Raw genomic sequence first — 22,619 nt, forward strand, 5'->3', positions numbered from 1 at the left:
ATGTATGTGAGAGTGTGTGGTGTTAGAGTGACTGTATGTATGTGAGAGTGTGTGGTGTTAGAGTGACTGTGTGTATGTATGTGAGAGTGTGTGGTGTTAGAGTGACTGTATGTATGTGAGAGTGTGTGGTGTTAGAGTGACTGTGTGTATGTATGTGAGAGTGTGTGGTGTTAGAGTGACTGTGTGTATGTATGTGAGAGTGTGTGGTGTTAGAGTGACTGTATGTATGTGAGAGTGTGTGGTGTTAGAGTGACTGTGTGTATGTATGTGAGAGTGTGTGGTGTTAGAGTGACTGTGACTGGGGGATATGTTTCTAAATATTCACCCGCAGTCATTGCTCCAGAGTGCAGCCAGTAGCTGGATTTGCCCGGCTTCATACTACATGAGCATAAAATAACATGCAGGCTGTCAAATCCAGCCGTCGGCTGCACTTGCATTGTTCAGCGGCCATCGGCCTTAAAGGCCCAGAACTGATCGATATTCCCAGTCAGGCCCCGTGTCACGCAGCTGGGGCCATTGTAGGAATCCTATAAGGATGAAGCCATTCCTACCCGGCCCCAACTTCCATCTGCCTTGGACTACAGATTAATTCTAGAACAGAATCCCGCCACAAAACGGCCCTTTGGAACGTCCGTAGCTTCTACACGCGATCTCCTGCTCACCGGAACATCGCGTCCATCGGTATTCAGATAGAAACAGGCAAACGTTTTAACGGTTTTACTGATATTTCCAGAGCGCTCGACTGTTTTCCTCACTGGCTACGCACTTTTTCAATCATTTTAGCAATTTTTTTTTATAGCATTGCTACCAACTGTCTTGGATTTTCCTAGACATTCTAGACAACCAGGATTTTATTTGACAGCGGACCCACATCCCAAAGTTGGTCAGCATGACCAGAACGAGTAGGCGATTCAACTTTTGTGAATTTCTAATTCAGACACAATCCATTAGGTTAGGAGTTTGAATATTTATTTGGGCATCTCATACACCTTAGCTATATTTGCTTTAAAAACATAACATTGTTAAAGGGTTAACGTAAGCCACGCTTACTTCGCGCCAAGCATGGTTAATAGAAACATCAAACGAATAAAAAAAATGTGTCCAGGCGTTTATTCCGACGCACATCGAGACATTTATATTTCATGAAGTCTAGGAAGTAATTCATTCGCCGCTTCACTGAACCCGCCACCAAAATGTGGAAATCAGCCGCGGGGCACCTTGAGTCCAGGTGGGTCCCAACCTCCAATAATTCCCTCCAGCTCTCGGGGGCAGGCGATTGCCGGGCTGCTCCTGACTCCTCAAACCGCTCATGGAGTCTGGAGTTCAGTGGGGTCCTGTAACTTCCCCCCATTACAGAGGAGCGGCACTTTTTATCCCATTTCCACTATTTTAAGGCTAGAAGATGAGGGAGGAATCTAAGAGGTCCGTGAAGACAGGGCCCAGACGTGGTGTGTGTAAGTGTGAGTGTGTGTAGGTGCGTGTTAGTTGTGATGGGCAGGGCGGACTCGGCTTTGTGTGCCCCCCTCGGCCAGTAGATGCCTGCCCTCCCCTGCCATCTCTCTCTCTGTCACACATGGTCCTCCTCTCCCCACCCCTCATGGTCCCATGGAGCGCTTCCTCCTGGGCTCCCCGCACAGCATAAGCAGTGATTTCATTGGCTCACAGGGGTACAAGGAATACGTGCTGCTATCGTGATAAGATGCAGACTTTGGGGGTCTTTTTGAAGACCCTCAATAAGTCGTAACACCATTTATACCGTATATTGTGCTTAATGTGACCCCAGCTCGGACCGGCCAGGGTAACCCACTCTGTTATACCATTAAAGGGGCTCTAAATGATGGAGATCATCCATGAATGGATTTAGGAGAGCCGTAAATAGGGGGTGTTGGCAGGGCCAAAGAAGACAGCCCCGGCAATCTAAAGCCCAGTGGCCACCATATGACGTGCGGCAGCCTTTAGCGGCCCTACCAGCCCACCGAAAATTTGCCTGGGGGGCCTGGATCTTGGCACCTGGGGGTCTCACTCGATTCTGGGGCATTACCTCCAGGTGCCAGGAGCTTGCCCCACATCTTTCGACCCTTATGGCGGCTGCCTCTCTTGCCCCATGGAGGTTATGGCTCTGGTGTTTCACGCTCAAGTGCCATAGTCCTGTCCGCTCGCTGTTCTGTGGGCCGACCCGGACCGGCCATCTCGGGCACCCGTGCTGGAGCGGCAGATCGGGTGCTGCAGTGTGCGGCCGACGTTCCCAGTCTGTCCCTAAATCAGCGTCACACAGCTGTAAGCATCCCTAAAACACATAATACGCAATCCAGACATGAGGAGGTTAAACAGCTGCAGGCCACGTGATGGGGAAACGCGCAGGATCCGGAGATACAGAAACGGGGCCTCAGCAAATATACAGGCGGGGGGGCCGAACCATTCCAGCAGGGGGAGGATCCGTTGGGCGTGCGGAGGCTCTGAATACTGAGGCAGGGGGAGGATCCCGCAGGCAGGGGGAGGACCTGTAATAATGAGAAAGAGGAGGACCCAGCCGTCATGGGGAGGAGCCAGCAGACGGGGACAGGCTCTGTGATAGTCAGGCAGGGGGAGGCTCCGGGAGGCTGATAAACAGACCGTCGCCGGCTGCACGCACTGACAGTGACGGCTGCTCGGTGTAAACACACGGGAAGGAGCCGACTGACGGACTGCCGGAGAGGGACAGACTGCCGGAGAGGGACAGACTGCCGGAGAGGGACAGACTGCCGGACAGGAGATCGTGTTCACCCCGGCCGCTCGGTGGAAGGTACGGCGTATCCCCTGATCCGGAGCTTAACTCTTCCCTTGCCGCACTGTACCCTACTGTGCCTAACACTAACTAGCCGGATCTGGTGGGCCTGATCCGGGGGGCCTGCTGGTTGGTCACTCGACCATCCATTTCTGTGTTACACGAATGGGTTATTTTATACGTTTTATTATTATTATCATCATCCCCTTGGCTGGGAGTGATGAGAGTTTAGCCCATGGAAGGCAGTGCTGTCTAGTGCAGCCTCCGTTCACATACATTGTGCGGTCACGTGATGTGTGTGGATGTTGTATGTGTGACCAGTGCCTGTGTGAAGCTTGCCAGTGACTTCTAACTGGTTTTAACAGGAGCCTTTTGTGTGCTGGGGGTGGGGTAGTGACAGGGTGGCCCATGTCTGCATCTTGTATCCAGAGACCAGGATCCTTCCAGACACTTAAAGATCTCCCTCTGACCTCCTTTTGTGTAAATCCTTAACCCTTTGCTCACCAGGGCTGTGTACCTTTAACAGATCTCCAGTAGCTGATAGGTTAACATATCATGTATTGAGGGTTAATAGTCTTTGTTACCAGTGAGCTGACAATCGTTGGCAATTGTAACAACCCCACAAGGTCATGCTGTATCCTCCTGTCACAAGTAACTTCACCGCAACGCGAGTTTAACCAATCGGTACCGTTTTATTATCATTCTTTTATTTATATAGCGACAACAATTCCCACAGTTCTTCTTACAGTCCCTACATTCAAAGGGTCCGAGTAAGAGGAACCTATACATTAGGTAGAGATAGACCGGTAGGTTACGGTCTAGAGGGCATGGTCTGTAGAGAGACAGAAGGCATAAAGAAAGGGGGAGCACTGTAGATGAATGAGAGGGGGGGGTGCCGGAGATGAATGAGAAGGGGGGGAGAAGAGAGAGTGCCTGAGATGAGTGTGTGGGGGGGGGGAGCGCCGGAGATTAATGAGTGTGTGTGAGGGGGGGTAGGCGCTGGAGATGAATGAGTGTGTGAGGGGGGGTGAGGGGGGGTGGGCGCCGGAGATGAATGAGTGTGTGAGGGGGGGTGGGCGCCGGAGATGAATGAGTGTGTGTGTGTGGGGGGGAGCGACGGAGATGAATGAGTGTGTGTGGCGCCGGAGATGAATGAGTGGAGTGGGGGGGGAGTGGCGGAGATGAATGAGTGTGTGTGTGTGGGGGGGAGTGCCGGAGATGAATGAGTGTGGGGGGGGAGAGTGCCGGAGATGAATGAGTGTGGGGGGGGAGAGTGCCGGAGATGAATGAGTGTGGGGGGGAGAGTGCAGGAGATGAATGAGTGGGGGGGAGAGTGCCGGAGATGAATGAGTGGGGGGGTGGCGGAGATGAATGAGTGGGGGGGGGAGCGCCGGAGATGAATGAGTGGTGGTGGGGGGGGGGCGCCCGGAGATGAGTGTGTGTGTGTGGGGGGGTGCGGCGGAGATGAATGAGGCAGGGGGACAGAGAGCGCAGTCGATGAATGAGGCGGGGGAGTGCTTCCGTCAATTTTATGAATAGGGTGAATGTTTGCTGTCGGTGTGTTTTCTACATTGCCCCCCGTAGTGTTTTTTTGGGGTGTATCTGGTTTTGGAACTTTTGAAATAAAATCACGTTAATTTAAAATCTTTAAAGGGATCGTTGAACGCCCCTTGGAGCCGCACCGTTGAGGAATGCGCATTGAGTAAAAAGTTCCCGCTCCATCCGCTGCCGGGGTATTCAGTGCGATCCCAGCAAGTTGGGGGCCACGGTGCGAATGCATAGCCAACACCCCCCCGTTGGCACTGGGAAGGGTTAATTTCACGGAGACACTAAGCTATAAAGTTTATATTCATTCATAGGGGTTGATTCTATGATTGGTGGTATATCTAGAATACCCGAGGGGCTTATTCACTAAGCAGGGTGTTGGCAGAGGCGCTGCGGTGTTATCTCTGTGACTTCATCGTGCCGTCAGCTTCTTGCGCAAGCAGAGCTTGCTTGTCTGTGTGATGCATACGTAAATAATGTAACTGATTCCTAGAAAGCCCCCCCCCACCCATTGAGTCATCCATTATTCAGGGCGAGCTCACATTGTCTTTGCAGAAGAAAACCTGCCCTTAAGTGGTCAGGATAATGCCCCTTATTGCCCCTAACTGCCCCGCCAGCAAAGACTACACTCATGTCCCTTTAATAATGCAAAGGCAGCGTAACCCACAGTGTTACACCAGGCGCTGCGGATGTTCTATACGTTCTGCGCGTCACCTGTGGTTTTGGGGGGTTGGGTTTTTTTTTTTGTTTTTTTTTTTTTTTAGTAAAAATAGACTTTTGTTAAAAAAAAACAAAAAAAAAGACAAAAAAAAAAAAAAAACCCTGAGTCTGCAGAGAGGGAAAGGGTTAACGCAGAGTTGCGCATGCGGGGCGAGAGTGGCGTGTCCTCGGCTCACCCGCGCTGGCATCGGCTGGCTTTCTGGAAAGTTAGAAGAAAGAGGAACTTTAACGTCATCGGCTTTCTGTCTGGTGCGGTCGGCTGAGAGTGATGAGGTGCGGCTACTATTACAAATGGAGTGGCTCACACCCAGGATGGGGTTAGGAGCAGTGGCGCCCATGAGCCCCCCATTTGGAAATGTTAGCCCCCCTAATCCATGTACATTTTTTTTTCTGCTCCAATCTTCGTTAATATAATTGCCCCGGATTGTTGTCTGTAATTTGCCCCGGTGATAGCGTTTGCCCGCGTTTATTGGAAAGGGGTAACTCAATCGTTCTTGTAGGTCGCCCCACTGGGGGTCCCGGGGTCCGCGTGCCGCCTGAAGTAAGAATAACACTTACTTGGCAGAGGACTTTACTACTGCTATGGCAATCGTGCATCTCGGCCTATTAGCTGTGTCGTATTGAGTTGGCGTTCGCAGAGAGTGTAAGAGTGAGTGGCGCAGCGCCGTTTAGGAGATCGGCTCTTTATTGAAGTTCTGGGATTACAGTCAGGTGGTCCGGGAGCGATATGACGGCCGAGGTATTCGGGGCGCTCGTGGAGAAAGGTTACTGCGGGGATCGTTGGTGGATGAGAGTGCTGAGAGTAGTAGTCCTGTTATAGTCCATGGCTGGGATTCTGTGGGAATGCTTCTACTACCACCACTTGTCAGGAGCTAAGAATATATATCTGAGGGAAGTCACCTGTTTTCAAGCAGGGTTTGGCGAGGAGCCGGCCGGCGCGCTTTATCCTTACGTGTAGAGTGCGTGTATTGATTTAGTGCCGGCTGTGTCATGCGCAGCCTGAGCTCATGCGTGGGTTCGGGGAGCGGCAGGGTGTGGAGAGACGTGAACTCTGTACGGCGGGGCATCTGTCATGTCAACACGTCACCAACAGTGAGAGATTATCCTCCCGGGGCATAACCCTGAGCGCTGTATACAATAATATACCCCCCCTCCGGTGCTGTATACACTAATATAACCCCCAGCGCTGTATACAGTAATGTATCTCCCCAGTGCTGTATACAGTAATATAACCCCCCAGCACTGTATACAGTAATATAACCCCCAGTGCTGTATACAGTAATATAACCCCTCGCGCTGTATACAGTAATATAACCCCCAGCGCTGTATACAGTAATATAACCCCCAGCGCTGTATACAGTAATATAACCCCCAGCGCTGTATACAGTAATATAACCCCCAGCGCTGTATACAGTAATATAACCCCCCGGCGCTGTATACAGTAATATAACCCCCCGGCGCTGTATACAGTAATATAACCCCCAGCGCTGTATACAGTAATATAACCCCCAGCGCTGTATACAGTAATATAACCCCCAGCGCTGTATACAGTAATATAACCCCCAGCACTGTATACAGTAATATAACACCCAGCACTGTATACAGTAATATAACCCCCAGCACTGTATACTGTAATATAACCCCCCAGCGCTGTATACAGTAATATAACCCCCAGCGCTGTATACAGTAATATAACCCCCCAGCGCTGTATACAGTAATATAACCCCCAGCGCTGTATACAGTAATATAACCCCCCCAGAACTGTATACAGTAATATAACCTCCCAGCGCTGTATACAGTAATATAACCCCCCAGCGCTGTATACAGTAATATAACCCCCAGCGCTGTATACAGTAATATAACCCCCAGCGCTGTATACAGTAATATAACCCCCAGCTCTGTATACAGTAATATAAACCCCAGCGCTGTATACAGTAATATAACCCCCAGCGCTGTATACAGTAATATAACCCCCAGCACTGTATACAGTAATATAACCCCCAGCGCTGTATACAGTAATATAACCCCCAGCACTGTATACAGTAATATAACCCCCAGCGCTGTATACAGTAATATAACCCCCAGCGCTGTATACAGTAATAACCCCCCCAGCGGTCTATACAGTAATATAACCCCCCTCCCCAGTGCTGTATACAGTAATATAACCCACAGCACTGTATACAGTAATATAACCCCCAGCACTGTATACAGTAATATAACCCCCAGCGCTGTATACAGTAATATAACCCCCAGCGCTGTATACAGTAATAACCCCCCCAGCGCTCTATACAGTAATATAACCCCCCTCCCCAGTGCTGTATACAGTAATATAACCCACAGCACTGTATACAGTAATATAACCCTCAGCGCTGTATACAGTAATATAACCCCCAGTGCTGTATACAGTAATATAACCCCCCAGCACTGTATACAGTAATATAACCCCCAGTGCTGTATACAGTAATATAACCCCCAGTGCTGTATACAGTAATATAACCCCCAGTGCTGTATACAGTAATATAACCCCCAGCGCTGTATACAGTAATATAACCCCCAGCGCTGTATACAGTAATATAACCCCCAGCGCAGTATACAGTAATATAACCCCCCTCCCCAGCGCTGTATATACCGTATTTGCTCGATTATAAGACGACCCTGATTATAAGATGACCCCCCAAAATCTGAATATTAACTTAGGAAAAAAAGAAAAAGCCTGAATATAAGACGACCCCAAAGGAAAAAAGTTTTACCAGTAAATGTTAATTCATGTAAACTATTTTTTTTAATAAAAGCTATGATTGAGAAAAATATTTTTTTTTGTTTTTATTTCTTGTATTTTCCAACCTGTCCCCCAGTTACGCACATCTGCCCCCAGGCTTGCCCCAGGCTTGCCACACCAATATGGCACTGTGGCCCATGATATGCCTTTTAACCCTCTATATGCCACTGTGCCCCATGGTATGCCTTTTGACCCCCTATGTGCCACTCTGCCTCCAGAAATGCCTTATACCCCTATATCCCATTCTGGCATTTAGGGGGTTAAAATGCATATTATGGGGCAGAGTGGCATATAGGGAGGTATAAGGCATTCCAGGAGGCAGAGTGGCATTAAGGGAGTTAAAAGGCATTATATAGAGCACTCTGCCTCCAGAAATGCCTTATACCCCTATATGCCACTCTGGCATTTAGGGGGTTAAAAGGCATATTATGGGGCAGAGTGGCATATAGGGAGGTATAAGGCATTTCAGGAGGCAGAGTGCTCTATTAAATGCCCCCTTAACGCCACTCTGCCTCCTGAAATGCCTTATACCTCCCTATATGCCACTCTGCCCCATAATATGCCTTTTAACCCCCTAAGTGCCAGAGTGGCATATAGGGGTGTAAGGCATTCCAGAAATGCCCTACACACACACACACACACACACACACACACACACACTTACTTACTTACCGGTGCTTCCAATTTCCTGCTGTATTGCCGGGGCAGCGGGTTGACGTCTCATTCCGCGGCAGCCGGAAGGAGGTGGAGTTGGCAGCGGGGGTTTGTATGCGTCCGTCGCAAATACCTTCCCCGGCTGTCAGAGATCAGGAACTCTGGAACTCTGATCTCTGACAGTCGGGGAAGGTATTTGCGACGGACGCATACAAACCCCCGCTGCCAACTTCACCTCCGGAAGCACCGGTAAGTGTGTGGGGGGGGGGGCGACGACAGGAGGATCCAGGTCCCCTGCAGCGGTGCGGGGGATCTGGATCTTAGTCTCATAATCAGACCTCTATTTGAGGTCTGATTAGAAGACGACCCCGATTATAAGACGAGGGGTATTTTTCAGAGCATTTGCTCTGAAAAAAACCTCGTCTTATAATCGAGCAAATACGGTAGTTATATAACCCCAGCTCTGTATACAGTAATATAACCCCCCCCCGGCGCTGTATACAGTAGTAGGGGGCCACGGGATTTGTGCCATTTTGCCTCCGATTTGGCGCTGTGAGTGGGGCAGGCAGGTACACGCACACTCCGACTCCGAGTACACGTGTCTGTCGCTCGGGGGTTAATCTCACGCACCCTCGCGTCTCCTGTCCTTCCTCCCCTTGGTTTTTATCTCGTGTTTCCGAGAAGAGGAGAAGAGTTTTGCGTCGCGTTTATTGTCAGCGGAAAAAAAATAGTGAAAAGGGCAAAACCCCCACGAGGAAGGCTGTGATGATGCAGAAAAGTGCCGCGCATGACCTTTCACCTTCGGTCATTGATGTTACCCCGACGGGTCCTGGTCCAAGGCCAAGTGGGGAGCATCTGCTGTTGTACGTGGTGTTTCCTTCTGGTCCTCCATTTTGGATGGTTGGACGCGCGCTCGCACACTCACATGCACACTCACACTCGCACTCCCCCAAACCACAATGTGAAATCGCTGCTATTAAACGGGGTAGAAACCCGTAAAGTTACATTTTTAAGTGGATGCCGCGTTTCTTGGCAGATTTTAACCTTTTTGTCTCCAGAGCTTTGTAACCCTTTCATAGCCCCTTCTAATGCTGAAAATCTAATGTTTTTAATAACGGTGCTCATGAAACCCGCGATTTGCCAGTAGGTATTCGGAATGAAGTCACCTGTACTCAAGCAGGGATTTCAGCTGTGATATGGCACTCCGATCCGGTCAGATGTTGCTGGAGAGTAGAATGTGAGTGAGTGAGATCCAGAGTGTGTGACCCTTCGCCCCGAGACCGGGGAGAATCCTTTAAAAGGATTAACATTCCCAAGATTACCGTGTGCGTGCGCGTGTGTAAGGGTAACGTGTGAGTGTGTGAGCGTGTGAGCGAGCGTATGTATATACATTGAAGATTTCACATGCGTTACCCGTTTCTGAGCGTCTCTCTGGTGTTTTCGCTCTGTACGTTCCTGTCGTGGGGATTAATCGGCCGCTTTCGTTCGTTTAACCCTTTCATTTACGGCGGGAGGTGACGGCGTCCGTAGGCGCGCAGGGACTCACTGCCGCTGTAACGCGATGTAACGCGTGGGTAGGAATACACGCGTGCGCGATCTGTGATTGTTTGACTCGGAGGAAGCGTTCAGCGGAGCGATCCCTGCGTATGAATGAGCTTTTAATATGAAATCTGAACCGCCAAGAGATTTGCTGAGCATCATGGGAGTGGGGGCACCACGGGATCTCGGGGTACGTCTCCTGAGGATCGTCTGCCGGCGGGGTGTAAGAGGCTCCATTCTCTCTGAGCTGCGGAAGCCTCGGCGGTCTCACGTCGGCGGTCTCTTAGCTCCTCTCTGCTCCGTTCCCCGAGCTGGGATTTTGGCTCGTAGCCCGCGGGAGGTTCCGCTAGCCCCGGCGTGTTCTCCGCTCTCGGGATCACGGGCTCTGGAGCCAGAAGATGCCTTTTCACAGCTCCTTCCCTCCTGAGGTCACGCAACCCCCCCCCCAGACAGCAAATAAAGGGATTAGTGCGACTGCGTCTCAGTAACCGGGGGAGACTTTTGAAATGCTGATTCTAGTAGCCTTTTTTTTTTGTCCCGGCTTTTTCCTCCTCGCTTGAGATCTGCGTTAGGTACGCCGTGTTCTCACACCCTGCGCGGTGATTAATAGCCGAATATACTTTTCTTTCCTCCTCCCTTCTCCCCTGGCATTCGGATGCCGTCTAGAGTCCAGTCTGCCAAAAGGCGGCCAAAGAAACCGAATCATCCGCTTCCTCGGTCGGCCTTAATTGTGCCGAGCATTCTAAAAAAGCAACGAGCGCTGTAATTCTAGAAGCAGCTAAAGGGTTAATAAGACGCTGCCGGGGGGAAGTGTGGGAACAAGAGCCAGAAACGAAAGGGTCTGAGGGTGAGATGTGACGTAAGAAAGCTTTACTTTACTGAGAGGGTGGTAGATATATGGATCAGCCTCCCAGTGGAAGTGGCAGAGGCTAGTACAGATTTTTGGTAGGTGCCTACGTTACTTTTTACTGCCCCATTTAATAAAAAAAATAAATTCCGTTTTCCGCCACGGTTACCCCTTTGGGCAAATAAGCGGCAACCGGACCCCAAAAGACCTCGGGGAATTGCTACCGGGATCCGGAACGTTTTAGAACCAAAGTACGGCGATCGGTATAAGAGCGATAAACCCCGATTTTCTTGGTGAATAAGAATTCCGGCGTGAATTTGGTAGAGTGTCAGCCTGCGTGGCGCAGCTGTGTGAATCCCGAAACGTACATTGTGGGGATCTATATGTTAATCAAAACGATGCGTATGTATGTGTATATTTGTGTGTGTGTATATGTATATTTGTGTATGTGTATATTTGTGTGTGTAAGTATGTGTATATTAGTATGTATGTGTGTGTGTAAGTATGTGTATATCTGTGTGTGTATATATTTGTGTGTGTAAGTATGTGTATATCTGTGTGTGTGTATATATGTATATTTGTGTGTGTAGGTATGTGTATATTAGTATGTATGTGCGTGTGTGTGTGTAAGTATATGTGTGTGTAAGTATGTGTATATCTGTGTGTGTGTGTCTGCTTGGTCTTATGTGTTTATTATACAAGTTTCCTTCTTTCCTATGTGAGATTTTGCCGAACTCTTGAATACAGAAGGAGCGTCCGGCCCGCTGGGTTTGTGACCAGGAGCCCCTGTGCCCCGGAGCCTATGGCTAGTGGATGCTCTGTTAAGGGCAAACTGTGACATCAAACATTTAAATGTCTGTATAATGGGGGGGGGTTATACACCGTGGGGTGGGATCACATTTTGCATTGAAAGGGATGCTCTCTAAATAAATAAATAAATGGGATGGGATAATGTGCGTTGGAAATAAAAAAAAAAAGTATTTTCAATCAAAATTGTAATCTAAGTGGGTCTGATACATTTCAGTTCTTTCTACAAACTATGGGGTGTAGCATCATTCCCCCCCCCCATGCAGTATATGTTTTGGGGTCTTAAGACCCCCAGCGGACCGTGTTTCCATGGGAATCGCCTCCGCTCACAGACGTCGACCCGTTTTGTAATGAGAAATGTTAAATATGACTTTTTTGTACAGTAAACTCCCCCCCTCGTCCCAACTTCCAAACCCCGGGAAAAATCCTACTCTGGAAAGAATGTAACCAGCGCTCTCACATTACACCGACGGACGCTGCGGGGCGACTGCTTCTTTACTTTTTTTTTTCCCTCCCCTTTCTTTTTATGAATTCTTGGAAAGCAGCATTTATTTATTTCTTTTTATGGTGAAATATTTTGCGCTGATCCAGGCTTTATTGGTATTTTTTATTTTTTTTTACCAGGTCAACTAAAAAGAGAGTTTGGACGGCATGCAAAGTTGTGAAATATCTTCAGACAGCACTGATGATCCTCTTAGTAGCGGCCTACGGAGAACTCGACAGCAGCCTCGAATAGTGGTTATCGGCGCCGGTCTCGCGGGCCTGTCTGCTGCGAAAACCCTCCTCGATAGAGGATTCACGGATGTTACTCTCCTCGAGGCATCTGACCGCATCGGAGGCCGAGTGCAAAGTATAAAACTAGGTGAGAAGAGGAGGTCCCTCTCGTCGGGGCGCTCCTCTCCGCAGGTTCTGTGTGCGATCTGCAGCTACGGACCACACGCCATGTAGAACAGACAGAAATGTTCCTAGAACCCCCCTCCCCCATGCATGACCCAAGGTGACCCCTGGTTGGTGCTATAAAAATAACCCCTGTCTTGACCCGACGCCTCATGAGGCCAACATTTGGAAAGGTTTGTCACAGCAAATGTATCCGCAGTGTGATGGGGTTTCTAGATGGGGGGGAATTTACTGCGTTGGTTTACAACATTCCAAACTTCTACCCCACCTGGAAGCCTTGATTGATGGATGTCCTTTGGCCAGGTGTCTTTTGATTCTTTTTTTATTCCTCAATCAAAAACCCCTCCTCTTTCAAGGCTCTTTAGGCTCTTACCCCACCTCCAGTTTTCCCTCTCTCTTGCTCCTTTTTTCCCTCTATTTTTCCTTGACTCTTACCCCCATCTCTCTCTCCTCTTTTTCCCTTTCTCATCTCTCTCTCTCCTCTCTCCTCTTATTCCCTTTCTCATCTCTCTCTCCTCGCTCCTCTTTTTCCCTTTCTCCTCTCTCCTTTTTCCCTTTCTCATCTCTCTCTCCTCGCTCCTCTTTTTCCCTTTCTCCTCTCTCCTTTTTCCCTTTCTCATCTCTCTCCTCTTTTTCCCTTTCTCCTCTCTCCTCTCTCTCCTTTTTCCCTTTCTCATCTCTCTCTCTCCTCTCTCCTTTTTCCCTTTCTCATCTCTCTCTCTCCTCGCTCCTTTTTCCCTTTCTCATCTCTCTCTCTCCTCGCTCCTTTTTCCCTTTCTCATATCTCTCTCTCCTCGCTCCTCTATTTCCCTTTCTCATCTCTCTCTCTCCTCTTTTTCCCTTTCTCATCTCTCTCCTTGCTCCTCTTTTTCCCTTTCTCATCTCTCCCTCTCTCCTTTTTCCCTTTCTCATCTCTCTCTCCTCGCGCCTCTTTTTCTCTTTCTCATCTCTCTCTCCTCGCTCCTCTTTTTCCCGTTCTCATCTCTCTCTCTCTCTCTCCGCTCCTCTTTTTCCCGTTCTCATCTCTCTCTCTCTCTCTTCGCTCCTCTTCTTCCCGTTCTCATGTCTCTCTCTCTCTCTTTGCTCCTCTTTTTCCCGTTCTCATCTCTCTCTCTCTCCTCGCTCCTCTTTTTCCCGTTCTCATCTCTCTCCTCGCTCCTCCTTTTCCCGTTCTCATCTCTCTCTCCTCCTTTCCTTTTATTTTAGTTTTTAATGTTCCATTCTCTTTGTCTTTCAGACCACGCCACTTTTGAACTGGGTGCTACTTGGATCCATGGCTCAAATGGCAACCCAGTCTACCATCTAGCAGAAGACAATGGCTTACTTGAAGAAACCACAGATGGAGAGAGAAGTGTTGGTCGCATCAGTCTATACTCCAAGAATGGAGTGGCTCACTACCTCACAAACAGTGGTCAGAGGATCCCTAAGGACCTGGTTGAAGAATTCAGTGATGTATATAACGAGGTGCGTTCGTTGAAAGTGCCACCCCACCTACACTACGTCCATTCGGACAAATGCCTTGTTTTGCGAATGAATGTGCATTCGCTGGCTGGACCGTCCTTTCAATAGAGATATCACACTGGCTCATCATAACTTTTATTTAAAATTAATTAAAAAATGTATTATTATTAAAAAAAATTAAGATGTTCCAATTACGACCTATATCGATTCTCTTAAGGAGCCATTGCAGAGAATGAATGGAATCTATTGAATCTATTGGTAGTTGATTGGCACGGGCCGCCATTGTAACAGTGTGTGGGGGTAGAGTAGGGAGAGCTTCTGGGTAGGAAATTTATTGCTAATTTTTCCACCTCTTGCCATTGACCTCATCTTCCCCAAATTAGACTTTTTATTAATCCGATACAAGCAAAATCCACAAGCTATTGTTAGGTTTAAATAATAATTTACCGCGTAACCCACTTTTTCAGCTTTTAAGCATCAATAAATAATTTATTTATATTTCTCTACTTCTTGGCGTTCTCGCCCTTATTTAATTTTTTTGTTGTTAAAGTAAATAATCTTTTTCTCCAGCCAATCTTACGGATTGATTTCCATTTAAACATGCTTGAGATTCTATTTAAAAAAAAAAAAAAAAAAAAAAAAAAAAATAATGTATTTGTCCAGATCTCATAGCATCTACTCTAAAAATAAGAAATATTATTTCTTTTTGGATGTACTAATATATGGCGTAACGTCGGGTCCCTCTTAATTCCAGGTCTATAACCTGACTCAAGAGTTTTTTCAAAACGGGAAGCCAGTCAACGCCGAGAGTCAGAACAGCGTCGGCGTGTTCACGCGGGATGTGGTCCGAAAGCGGATCAAAGACGATCTCGATGATTCGGAGGCCACGAAAAGGCTGAAACTGGCCATGATCCAGCAATATCTAAAGGTGAGGAACACTGCTGCTCATTACACGTGTATGTGTGTGTATGTATGTATGTGTGTGTATGTGTATATATATATATATATATTATATGGAATTTGATGGTGATATATAAAACAATAAATGATAATTATATATATATATATAAACTTTTAAAGGACAAATTCAGAGAGATGCTTATTAATTCGCATGTTTGATATATTGTAACCCCCATGTACGTCCTGCATAATGATTTTATTTTTATTAATTTTGGCTTTTTTTTTTTTTTTTTTTTTACTTATAGAATCTTCGCACTCTTTTTCTATTAGTTTTATTTATTTATTTTACTTTACATTTGAATTTGTCCTGCCAAGAGTTTCTGTGCATTTCAGTCAATATCACACATTTTTTTTTTTAGTTCTTTTGTAGTAGAATGGCGCATGCACCGCTTAGTCTGACCTCGTTCTAGGGGCTGCTAGGTAATTAGCTGCGAGGTGCCGCAGACGCAAACGATGAGGTTTGTCGGGATTCTTGAAAACGATTGTTTACTTTTCGTGATCTGTCATCGTAAATCTAGGAATCTTGGGGGAAACCTGACCGTTTTTGGTTGTAATCGGCCCCTGTGGATTGTCTTCCAGGTGGAAAGCTGTGAGAGCAGCTCACACAGCATGGACGACGTCTCGCTCAGCGAGTTTGGCGAATGGACGGAAATTCCGGGTGCGCATCACGTCATTCCGTGCGGCTTCATTAAGATCGTGGAAATCCTCGCCGCCTCCATCCCGCCGTCTGTGTTCCAGCTGCGCAAACCCGTGAAGTGCATCCACTGGAACAGGTCCGTACGCAAGCAGGTCGAACGAGTAGCCGACCACAATAACGACCAAGTCGAGGACAAGGGTTACCCCGTCTTTGTGGAGTGTGAGGACTACGAGTTCATCCCCGCTGACCACGTCATTGTAACCGTCTCCCTGGGTGTCCTGAAAAAACACCACGAGACCCTGTTTCGCCCCGGCCTCCCGGAAGACAAAGTGACGGCCATCGAGAAGCTGGGCATCAGCACCACGGACAAGATCTTCCTTGAATTCGAGGAGCCTTTCTGGAGCCCCGAGTGCAACAGCATCCAGTTCGTCTGGGAAGACGAAGCCGAGAGCGGCAGCCTGACGTATGCGGAGGAGATGTGGTTCAAGAAGATCTGCAGCTTCGATGTCCTCTACCCCCCGGAGCGATACGGCCACGTGCTCAGCGGATGGATATGCGGGGAGGAGGCGCTCATCATGGAGAAATGCGACGATGAAACCGTCGCCGAAACCTGCACCGAGCTGCTCAGAAAATTTACAGGTTTGTTCTTTTCGCAGAATTACTATTGTGTACCTTTAACGGGGGGGGGCAGAATCCACCATATGCATTTTCCCCTCCCCCACAGCTTTTTTTCCATGCCGGTGATTGGTTCTCTGCAGGTGGGGGTCTGTACAGACCACCGTGCATGAAAGGTGCCCCGTTGATGTAAATGGGAGCACTTTCCTGCCAATCAAAAATGGGCTGAGCGTGGAAGAAGCGGGGCAGCTGCAGAGCGTCGCTTATTCATCCTTTCCGAAGGGAACGTGTAATCCCTTAAGTGACAATTCTCCCTTTTAAACTCAAGAAAGAAAGAAAAAATAATGATTTTTTTTTATATTTAAAATTCATTTTTACAGCAAAATCTTTTTTTTATTCCTCTTTTACTTTGAAGTCTGGGCTGGTTTTTGAGCTTTTAAGACGCCGCAGTGCTTTTTGGTTGTAAGAATTTTTTTCTTTTGGTCTGATGATGAAGCCAAATCAGAACGGTTTTTTTTCTTTTGTTTTTTTTTTTCCCTCTCTTTTCATGCTCTTTAGTCCTCTAGGAAGCTGCAATTACGGCACTTAAACTAAATGTCTCGATGCGTTTCAAAGGATTTCCATTTACAAACCAAAGAGCCGAAGTGTGTCGTGCTGCGTTGATGGCGCCGTATTACAGGGCGGCCGGTCGCTTCCCGTGTTGCTTTATAGTCTACGGTCCGGCCGTACGTTAATGGGACGCTCCATCCGTTGATGGTCCTTTAATGTATATGAAAGCCAAATGGTCCCTTTAAATGCCCCCCCCCCCGAATCGCGAAATCCCCACATGCATTTACATCTTTCCCCCGATCCCCATCTCCTTGGCTACTTATTTTACTTTTTTAGTCCTAAAACTAGTTTAGATTTATTTTGCCCTCGGGGTAAATCAAAAGTTCCTCTGAGGTGCCGTAAGCGTAGACGGTATATTAATAAATAGGAAGGAAAAACCTTGTGACTTTTATGTGTTTGTAATAAAGTTGCTGCACGATGTGTTTGGTGTAAAGGGGGAGTAGGGTGTGTGCGTGGCTGGTGTGCTGATGTGTGCGGGTACTGTGCATGTGCGGTTTAGGCGTCTCGCATTGAAAATATTGTACCTGGGAAGGGGGATTATAAGTACCTCTTTACCCACAATCAAACCACTAAAATATCTTCATGCCGACGTATACCTTGCTTGCCCACAGCTAGAAGAATTTGGGGAAAAAAACCCAGGTTATTTTAATTCATTTGTTCTAAAATCCAGGAATTTCTGAAAGCAGTAACATTGTTATTTATTTATTAGTTTTTTTTTTTTAGAACTGTAAATTTATGCTGCGCAAACACTTTTTTTTATGTACTCTGTGAGAACCGGTAATACAATATGTCAGCCTGGATGTTTACACGCGTCTCCTGTTCTGACCTTCGGCTATACACGGGAACAGAAGTACGGCAATTCAAATGACTGGCATTCAGCAGAATTACTGCCGGTACTTTTAACGAGCTTCTTATCAAACAGATCGTTACTAACTTATACATGGGAGTAAAATACGTTGGGGTGTAAATATTTGTTGTACTATTCCGGTCTGTCGGGGGGGCGGGCACGGAGTACATGGTAATAAAATGACAAACTATACGCGCTAAAAAAAAAACTAAGCGGGTGAAGATTACAGGAAGAAAGCCAATGTTTTCAACCACGGTTGGCCTTCCTCAGTATTTGGCTTTAGATCTGGTTTAAAGAGCGTCTTGCGAGGGATATATTTCATGCATCCATGGACTGGTGATTATAGACCTGATTAAAGGGACAGTTTAATGTCTCTGGCACGTACATTAGAAAAGGAATGCGTATTAAAGTACTCTGTGAGTAACCATGACCCTCTGTCAGTCCTTAAGTATGAAGTTGCAGCCCTGCTTCTGCAGCTTCCCACCTTCCCAGTGGCTTGACTATTCTCGCCGTTGATTGGCTGCTCCATTGGCAGGAGAGCACTCCCAGTGAAATCAAGATGAGCAGCGCTAGCGCCGGAGCTGACTGGCGAGGAGTATATCGTGGGCTGGGAGGTGTGTTTGGTTAAGCGCATCTCCTCCGCTGGGGGGGCATAGGAAAGGGGCAAATATATGCGGATGTAAAGTGGGCCGCACTGCTTATCATGTGAGCTAAACAGTATGACGGCTGGAGCGTCCATTTAGAATTTCTGTCAATGTTTTTCCATTAAACATTTATCTGATGTAAAATAATCTTAACTATTAAGACATTTGATAAAGGGCCATTGGAACACAGGAGTGATGGGAGTGATAAAGGGCCGTTGGAACACAGGAGTGATGGGAGTGATAAAGGGCCATTGGAACACAGGAGTGATGGGAGTGATAAAGGGCCTCTGTATGCCTATGAATAAATTCCATTAAAAACCCGCCATTTCCAGCTACAATAGTCATTTACAACATTAACCCCGTCTGTGCTGGATTTTCTTACAAAAACCATCACATTTCTAAGTCACCCCAAAGGTGTATAAAAATAAAATTTTAAGCCAACATTCACAAATTGTTCAACAGCAAAAACCTGAAAATCCGCAGGCGTTGCAACTGCAGTTCAGGGTTTCCAGCAGGGCAGCGGGTTCCCAGCCGGCCCAAGTGAGCTTCCTATATGCAATCATCTAAGTATTTATTTCCCGATTAAGGCTGGACTCCCACCTGTGCAGTTAAAAAAAAAAAAATCTACCTTTTATTGTCTTCATATATGCAGCAAACGAACCTAAAACAACAGGACCCTGAGAAACGCGTTACGCCCCGAGATGGACCCGATCGTGAGTGGCGTGGCTTGGTTGAGCTGGAGCCGCTCGGTGTTTGCTCATTGATCTCGTTCTCTTTCCTGCAGGGAATCCGAACATTCCAAAGCCCCGGCGCATTCTGAGGTCCTCGTGGGGCAGTAATCCATACATCCTTGGATCCTATTCTTATACCCAGGTTGGCTCCACTGGAGTTGATGTCGAGACGCTGGGGAAGCCGTTGCCTTATACAGAGAGCTCAAAAACTGTTGTAAGTATCCGTGCTTCCCCGTCTCCTATCGTTTATTTTTTTGGATCATGGGAGATGGGGGGGTAAATGATGATTTCGGCTCCTCTGGCATCATGACTTCGGAGGAGCGTGATGGAAGGAAAAGGCAGCAATTGGTGCGGCGGCAGAACGTTTAGTCCGGCCATGTGCCAAATCACAACACCCCCTCGTGTCTTCTGCTTTAAAATGCTTTTTACGCCCCTAAGCCCCTCTCTGCTTTTAACAGGGGGATTTGCCTGGCTGCGTAAAAATAATCTCTAGTAGCACAAAATATGAAACATTCTGGACGGCCCCCTGAATGCATATAACTTTAACGTGCATTCATTATATCTGCCCCCCCCATAAAAATCCTCTTTTCGGGAGATCAGAGGTCCTTTTGATAACGGGAGTGTCCCTTTAAATAACTTAATGCAAAAACATGGACAGACAGGTGTTGTTTTCACATAATTAAGCATTCAGGGGCGAGGAGTAAAATTAACCCCTTCCTTACCAAGGCTTTTCGGCACCATTTTTTACCATATGTAGGTTTTAATCCCCTTTTTCTGTGATGTACACATACAAACTATACATTATATATATTTTTTTTTGTTTTTTTTGTTTTTTTTTTTTTTACTCTTTGGTGGAAGAGGTAGAACCATTGCTTCTCACTCTTTCCTCCAAACACTCCTACGCTGATCCATAGAATTGAATTTCTGATCGCAGTGCAAGCAATCAGCCAGCAGGGGGAGCAGACAGAGATCCTGATAGACCCTGCTGGGTATATCCTGTCCTCTATTGAGCTTGCGGTGGTTGTCATCAGTGACGTCTACTGGAAGAGAATGTCTGATTGCGCAATCGGGGCAGGGAGATATCTCTGCTGCAAAAAAACCGCAGGACTTACTAAAAGTAATCTTGGCACACCTGAGGACGTACCTGTACGTCCGTAGGGTAAAGAATGGGTTAAAAGATCAACTTATGACCGTAACATTGTCCTGATTCCTTCTTCTTTCTGCCTTTTCTCTCCTACAGCCGATGCAGGTGATGTTTTCTGGAGAGGCCACTCACAGAAAGTATTATTCCACAACTCACGGTGCTCTGCTCTCGGGCCAGAGGGAAGCGGCTCACCTTGTCGACATGTACCAAGATCTTTTACGATGCACCAATTAAAAATTTAACTCTATGAGAACCACTACTCGTGATTCCTAATACCGTCGTGTGTTAAAACCTCCGTGGGTCTTTTTTTTTTCTTCTTATTTCTAATCTTGGAAGTAGAGCCGATTTTTATCTTTTTAAGCGAAATCCTAACCGTTTTAAAAACGAGGCGTCTGTAGCAAATTCATGTACTGTATTGTTAACAGGAAAGGGTGCTCTTCTGTTTCATTACCGTTTCGTGTTATTTACAGTTTGCACACCCAGTGCCTATTTTTATTTTAATTTTTTTTCTGTATTGTAAGTGCCTTCTATAATAAATACAAAAAAAGCAAATAAATCAATAATTCATATCAGGCCAGAAGATCGTATGTTTCTTAAGTATATATTTTAATGCAAGAGCCGAAACATCGGGGTTTATGTAAAATAAAAAGACATTTTTTTAAAGCCTTATCACCACGGCAACCAATGGAATGGTCCAATCAGCAGTAGTATTTCTTTAGGGTGCTGGGTTGTAGAGCGAGTGGCATCAGTAGGAAGAAGATGGAAGGTCTTCTGCCACTTTACGGATCTCCGGTCAGACGTCGCCTAGAGTATCGGGGGCCGTTCTGGAGACCCCCAGAATGATATTGGCGCATTGACTAGACCTACTAAGGGGTCGTCCTGATGCTCATTAATTAGTCTATGAATGTAGAACACTGTAGAACCTGCGTGAGTCGGAGGTATGACCAAGGTACAGCTCAGACCTTTTTAGACCAAGGACTGCTGGAGGAGCTCAGGGGGGTAAGAGCATTAAAGACTGGGAGTGGAGGTCCTTGGACCTGGAGGCCAATGGTCTCTCTTTGGTCCCCTCTTCAGTGGCTGCTTTCCCGATGTTTGTTTGTCCCGAGGTGTAGCGATAATTCTGCACGATGTCCGTGATGTTCTGTAACGTAATCGATGTCTGTTTCCGATCTCAAGAGGCTTCTAGGTGGCGAGAACTAGCCTCTCAAAGAGCGTGGGCTCCTGGGTAGGCGAGTACTAGCGAGAAATAGAAATAAATAGAAAAAAGGTTTCATTCATGAGCGGATATATATATATTCCTTACAGCCGCAGGACTATAAAGGATGTACATGTAGGGAGTCTCCCTGTAAGCCTTCACGTTGTGTTCTACGTTGCGTGATATTTTGTCGTTTGTTAATATTCGATGGTCGTCCCGCATTCTTACTGTGTTGTCCTCTGATCCCGTGACCACATATGGTAACTTCTGGCAACAATGGATTCCCGTAGTATATTAAAAGATTCTGAGAACTTTACCTTAAGTCCAGGGGTAGCCATGCGGCAACCAAACGGTAGCCCCAGAATCGCACAAATTCCCCCCCCATGAACCTAAATCAATGCTAATAAATATTATTTTTTAATGGTAGGAAGAGACTTCCGGATGTCACGTGGGGTGGTTCTGTTTATGGGAATCTTTGGCTCTGTGTTTATTCTACTTTCGTTAAATAATAATAAAGCGCGAATGGAAAGGAAATGTTTGCGTATATTTCATTCCCGGAGCTCGTGTTCTTCTAGCCTACGGTTTGGGGTCCTCCATGTTCATGGTAACCGGGTTCGCGGCTTCACACTAATCGGTTTCCGAAAGCTCTCGATAACTGAAGACTTCGTAATCTCTTCCTTGGAGTCGCTGACGATGATGAGGCAACCCTTTTTTTTTTTTCCTTGTTCTTTTGGAGTCTGAGGTTAGAATGTCGACGAGAAGCACAATGTGCTGGGGCTTCCAGCGGCACTCGCTAGTGCTTAAGTAGACACTTTAAAGAAGAGCGCTTTGATGTTATGTAAGGCTTGTGAGGGGATTAAACGTGCATGGGATAGGCGTATGGCTCCTGAATCTAAGATTAGACTGACAATTGATTAGGAAGGAACATATGTGTTGTCGTTTTTATAATAAATTTCTCATTTTTCGGTAAATCATATATATATATTTCCCAAATATGGCGTCCCTGCTGTCTTCGCCAAATGCGCGGTGAGGACGTTTTGGACCCCAACTGGGGCATTTAAGGGAAAACTTTTTAAAAAGATCTTGCATAACAGATTTTATTTTTTTTGTAAGTTTTATCTCTTGCCACCCTGTGTTTATAATATATAAACACCTGCTAATAAAGAGAAACATTGATGCAAGTTTAAATTCCCTCCCTTATTAACCTCTACCACGTCTGCCGAG

At 46.9% G+C, this 22,619-nt stretch overlaps 1 protein-coding gene across 1 annotated transcript; it reads left to right on the plus strand.

The window, feature by feature from the left end:
* Positions 1–2,590: 2,590 nt before the first annotated feature.
* SMOX (spermine oxidase) lies at positions 2,591–20,780 on the plus strand. Its single transcript, XM_053458127.1, has 8 exons — positions 2,591–2,682; positions 2,719–2,782; positions 12,280–12,517; positions 13,790–14,016; positions 14,768–14,941; positions 15,553–16,249; positions 19,110–19,270; positions 20,297–20,780. Exons 3-8 carry the CDS (start codon positions 12,307–12,309, stop codon positions 20,432–20,434), a joined length of 1,608 nt encoding a protein of 535 aa, XP_053314102.1. The 5' UTR covers positions 2,591–2,682; positions 2,719–2,782; positions 12,280–12,306; the 3' UTR covers positions 20,435–20,780.
* The last annotated feature ends 1,839 nt before the right edge of the window (positions 20,781–22,619 follow it).

Source organism: Spea bombifrons, chromosome 1 (genome assembly GCF_027358695.1).
Source record: "Spea bombifrons isolate aSpeBom1 chromosome 1, aSpeBom1.2.pri, whole genome shotgun sequence".
In the NCBI taxonomy this organism is placed as follows: Eukaryota; Metazoa; Chordata; class Amphibia; order Anura; family Pelobatidae; genus Spea; species Spea bombifrons.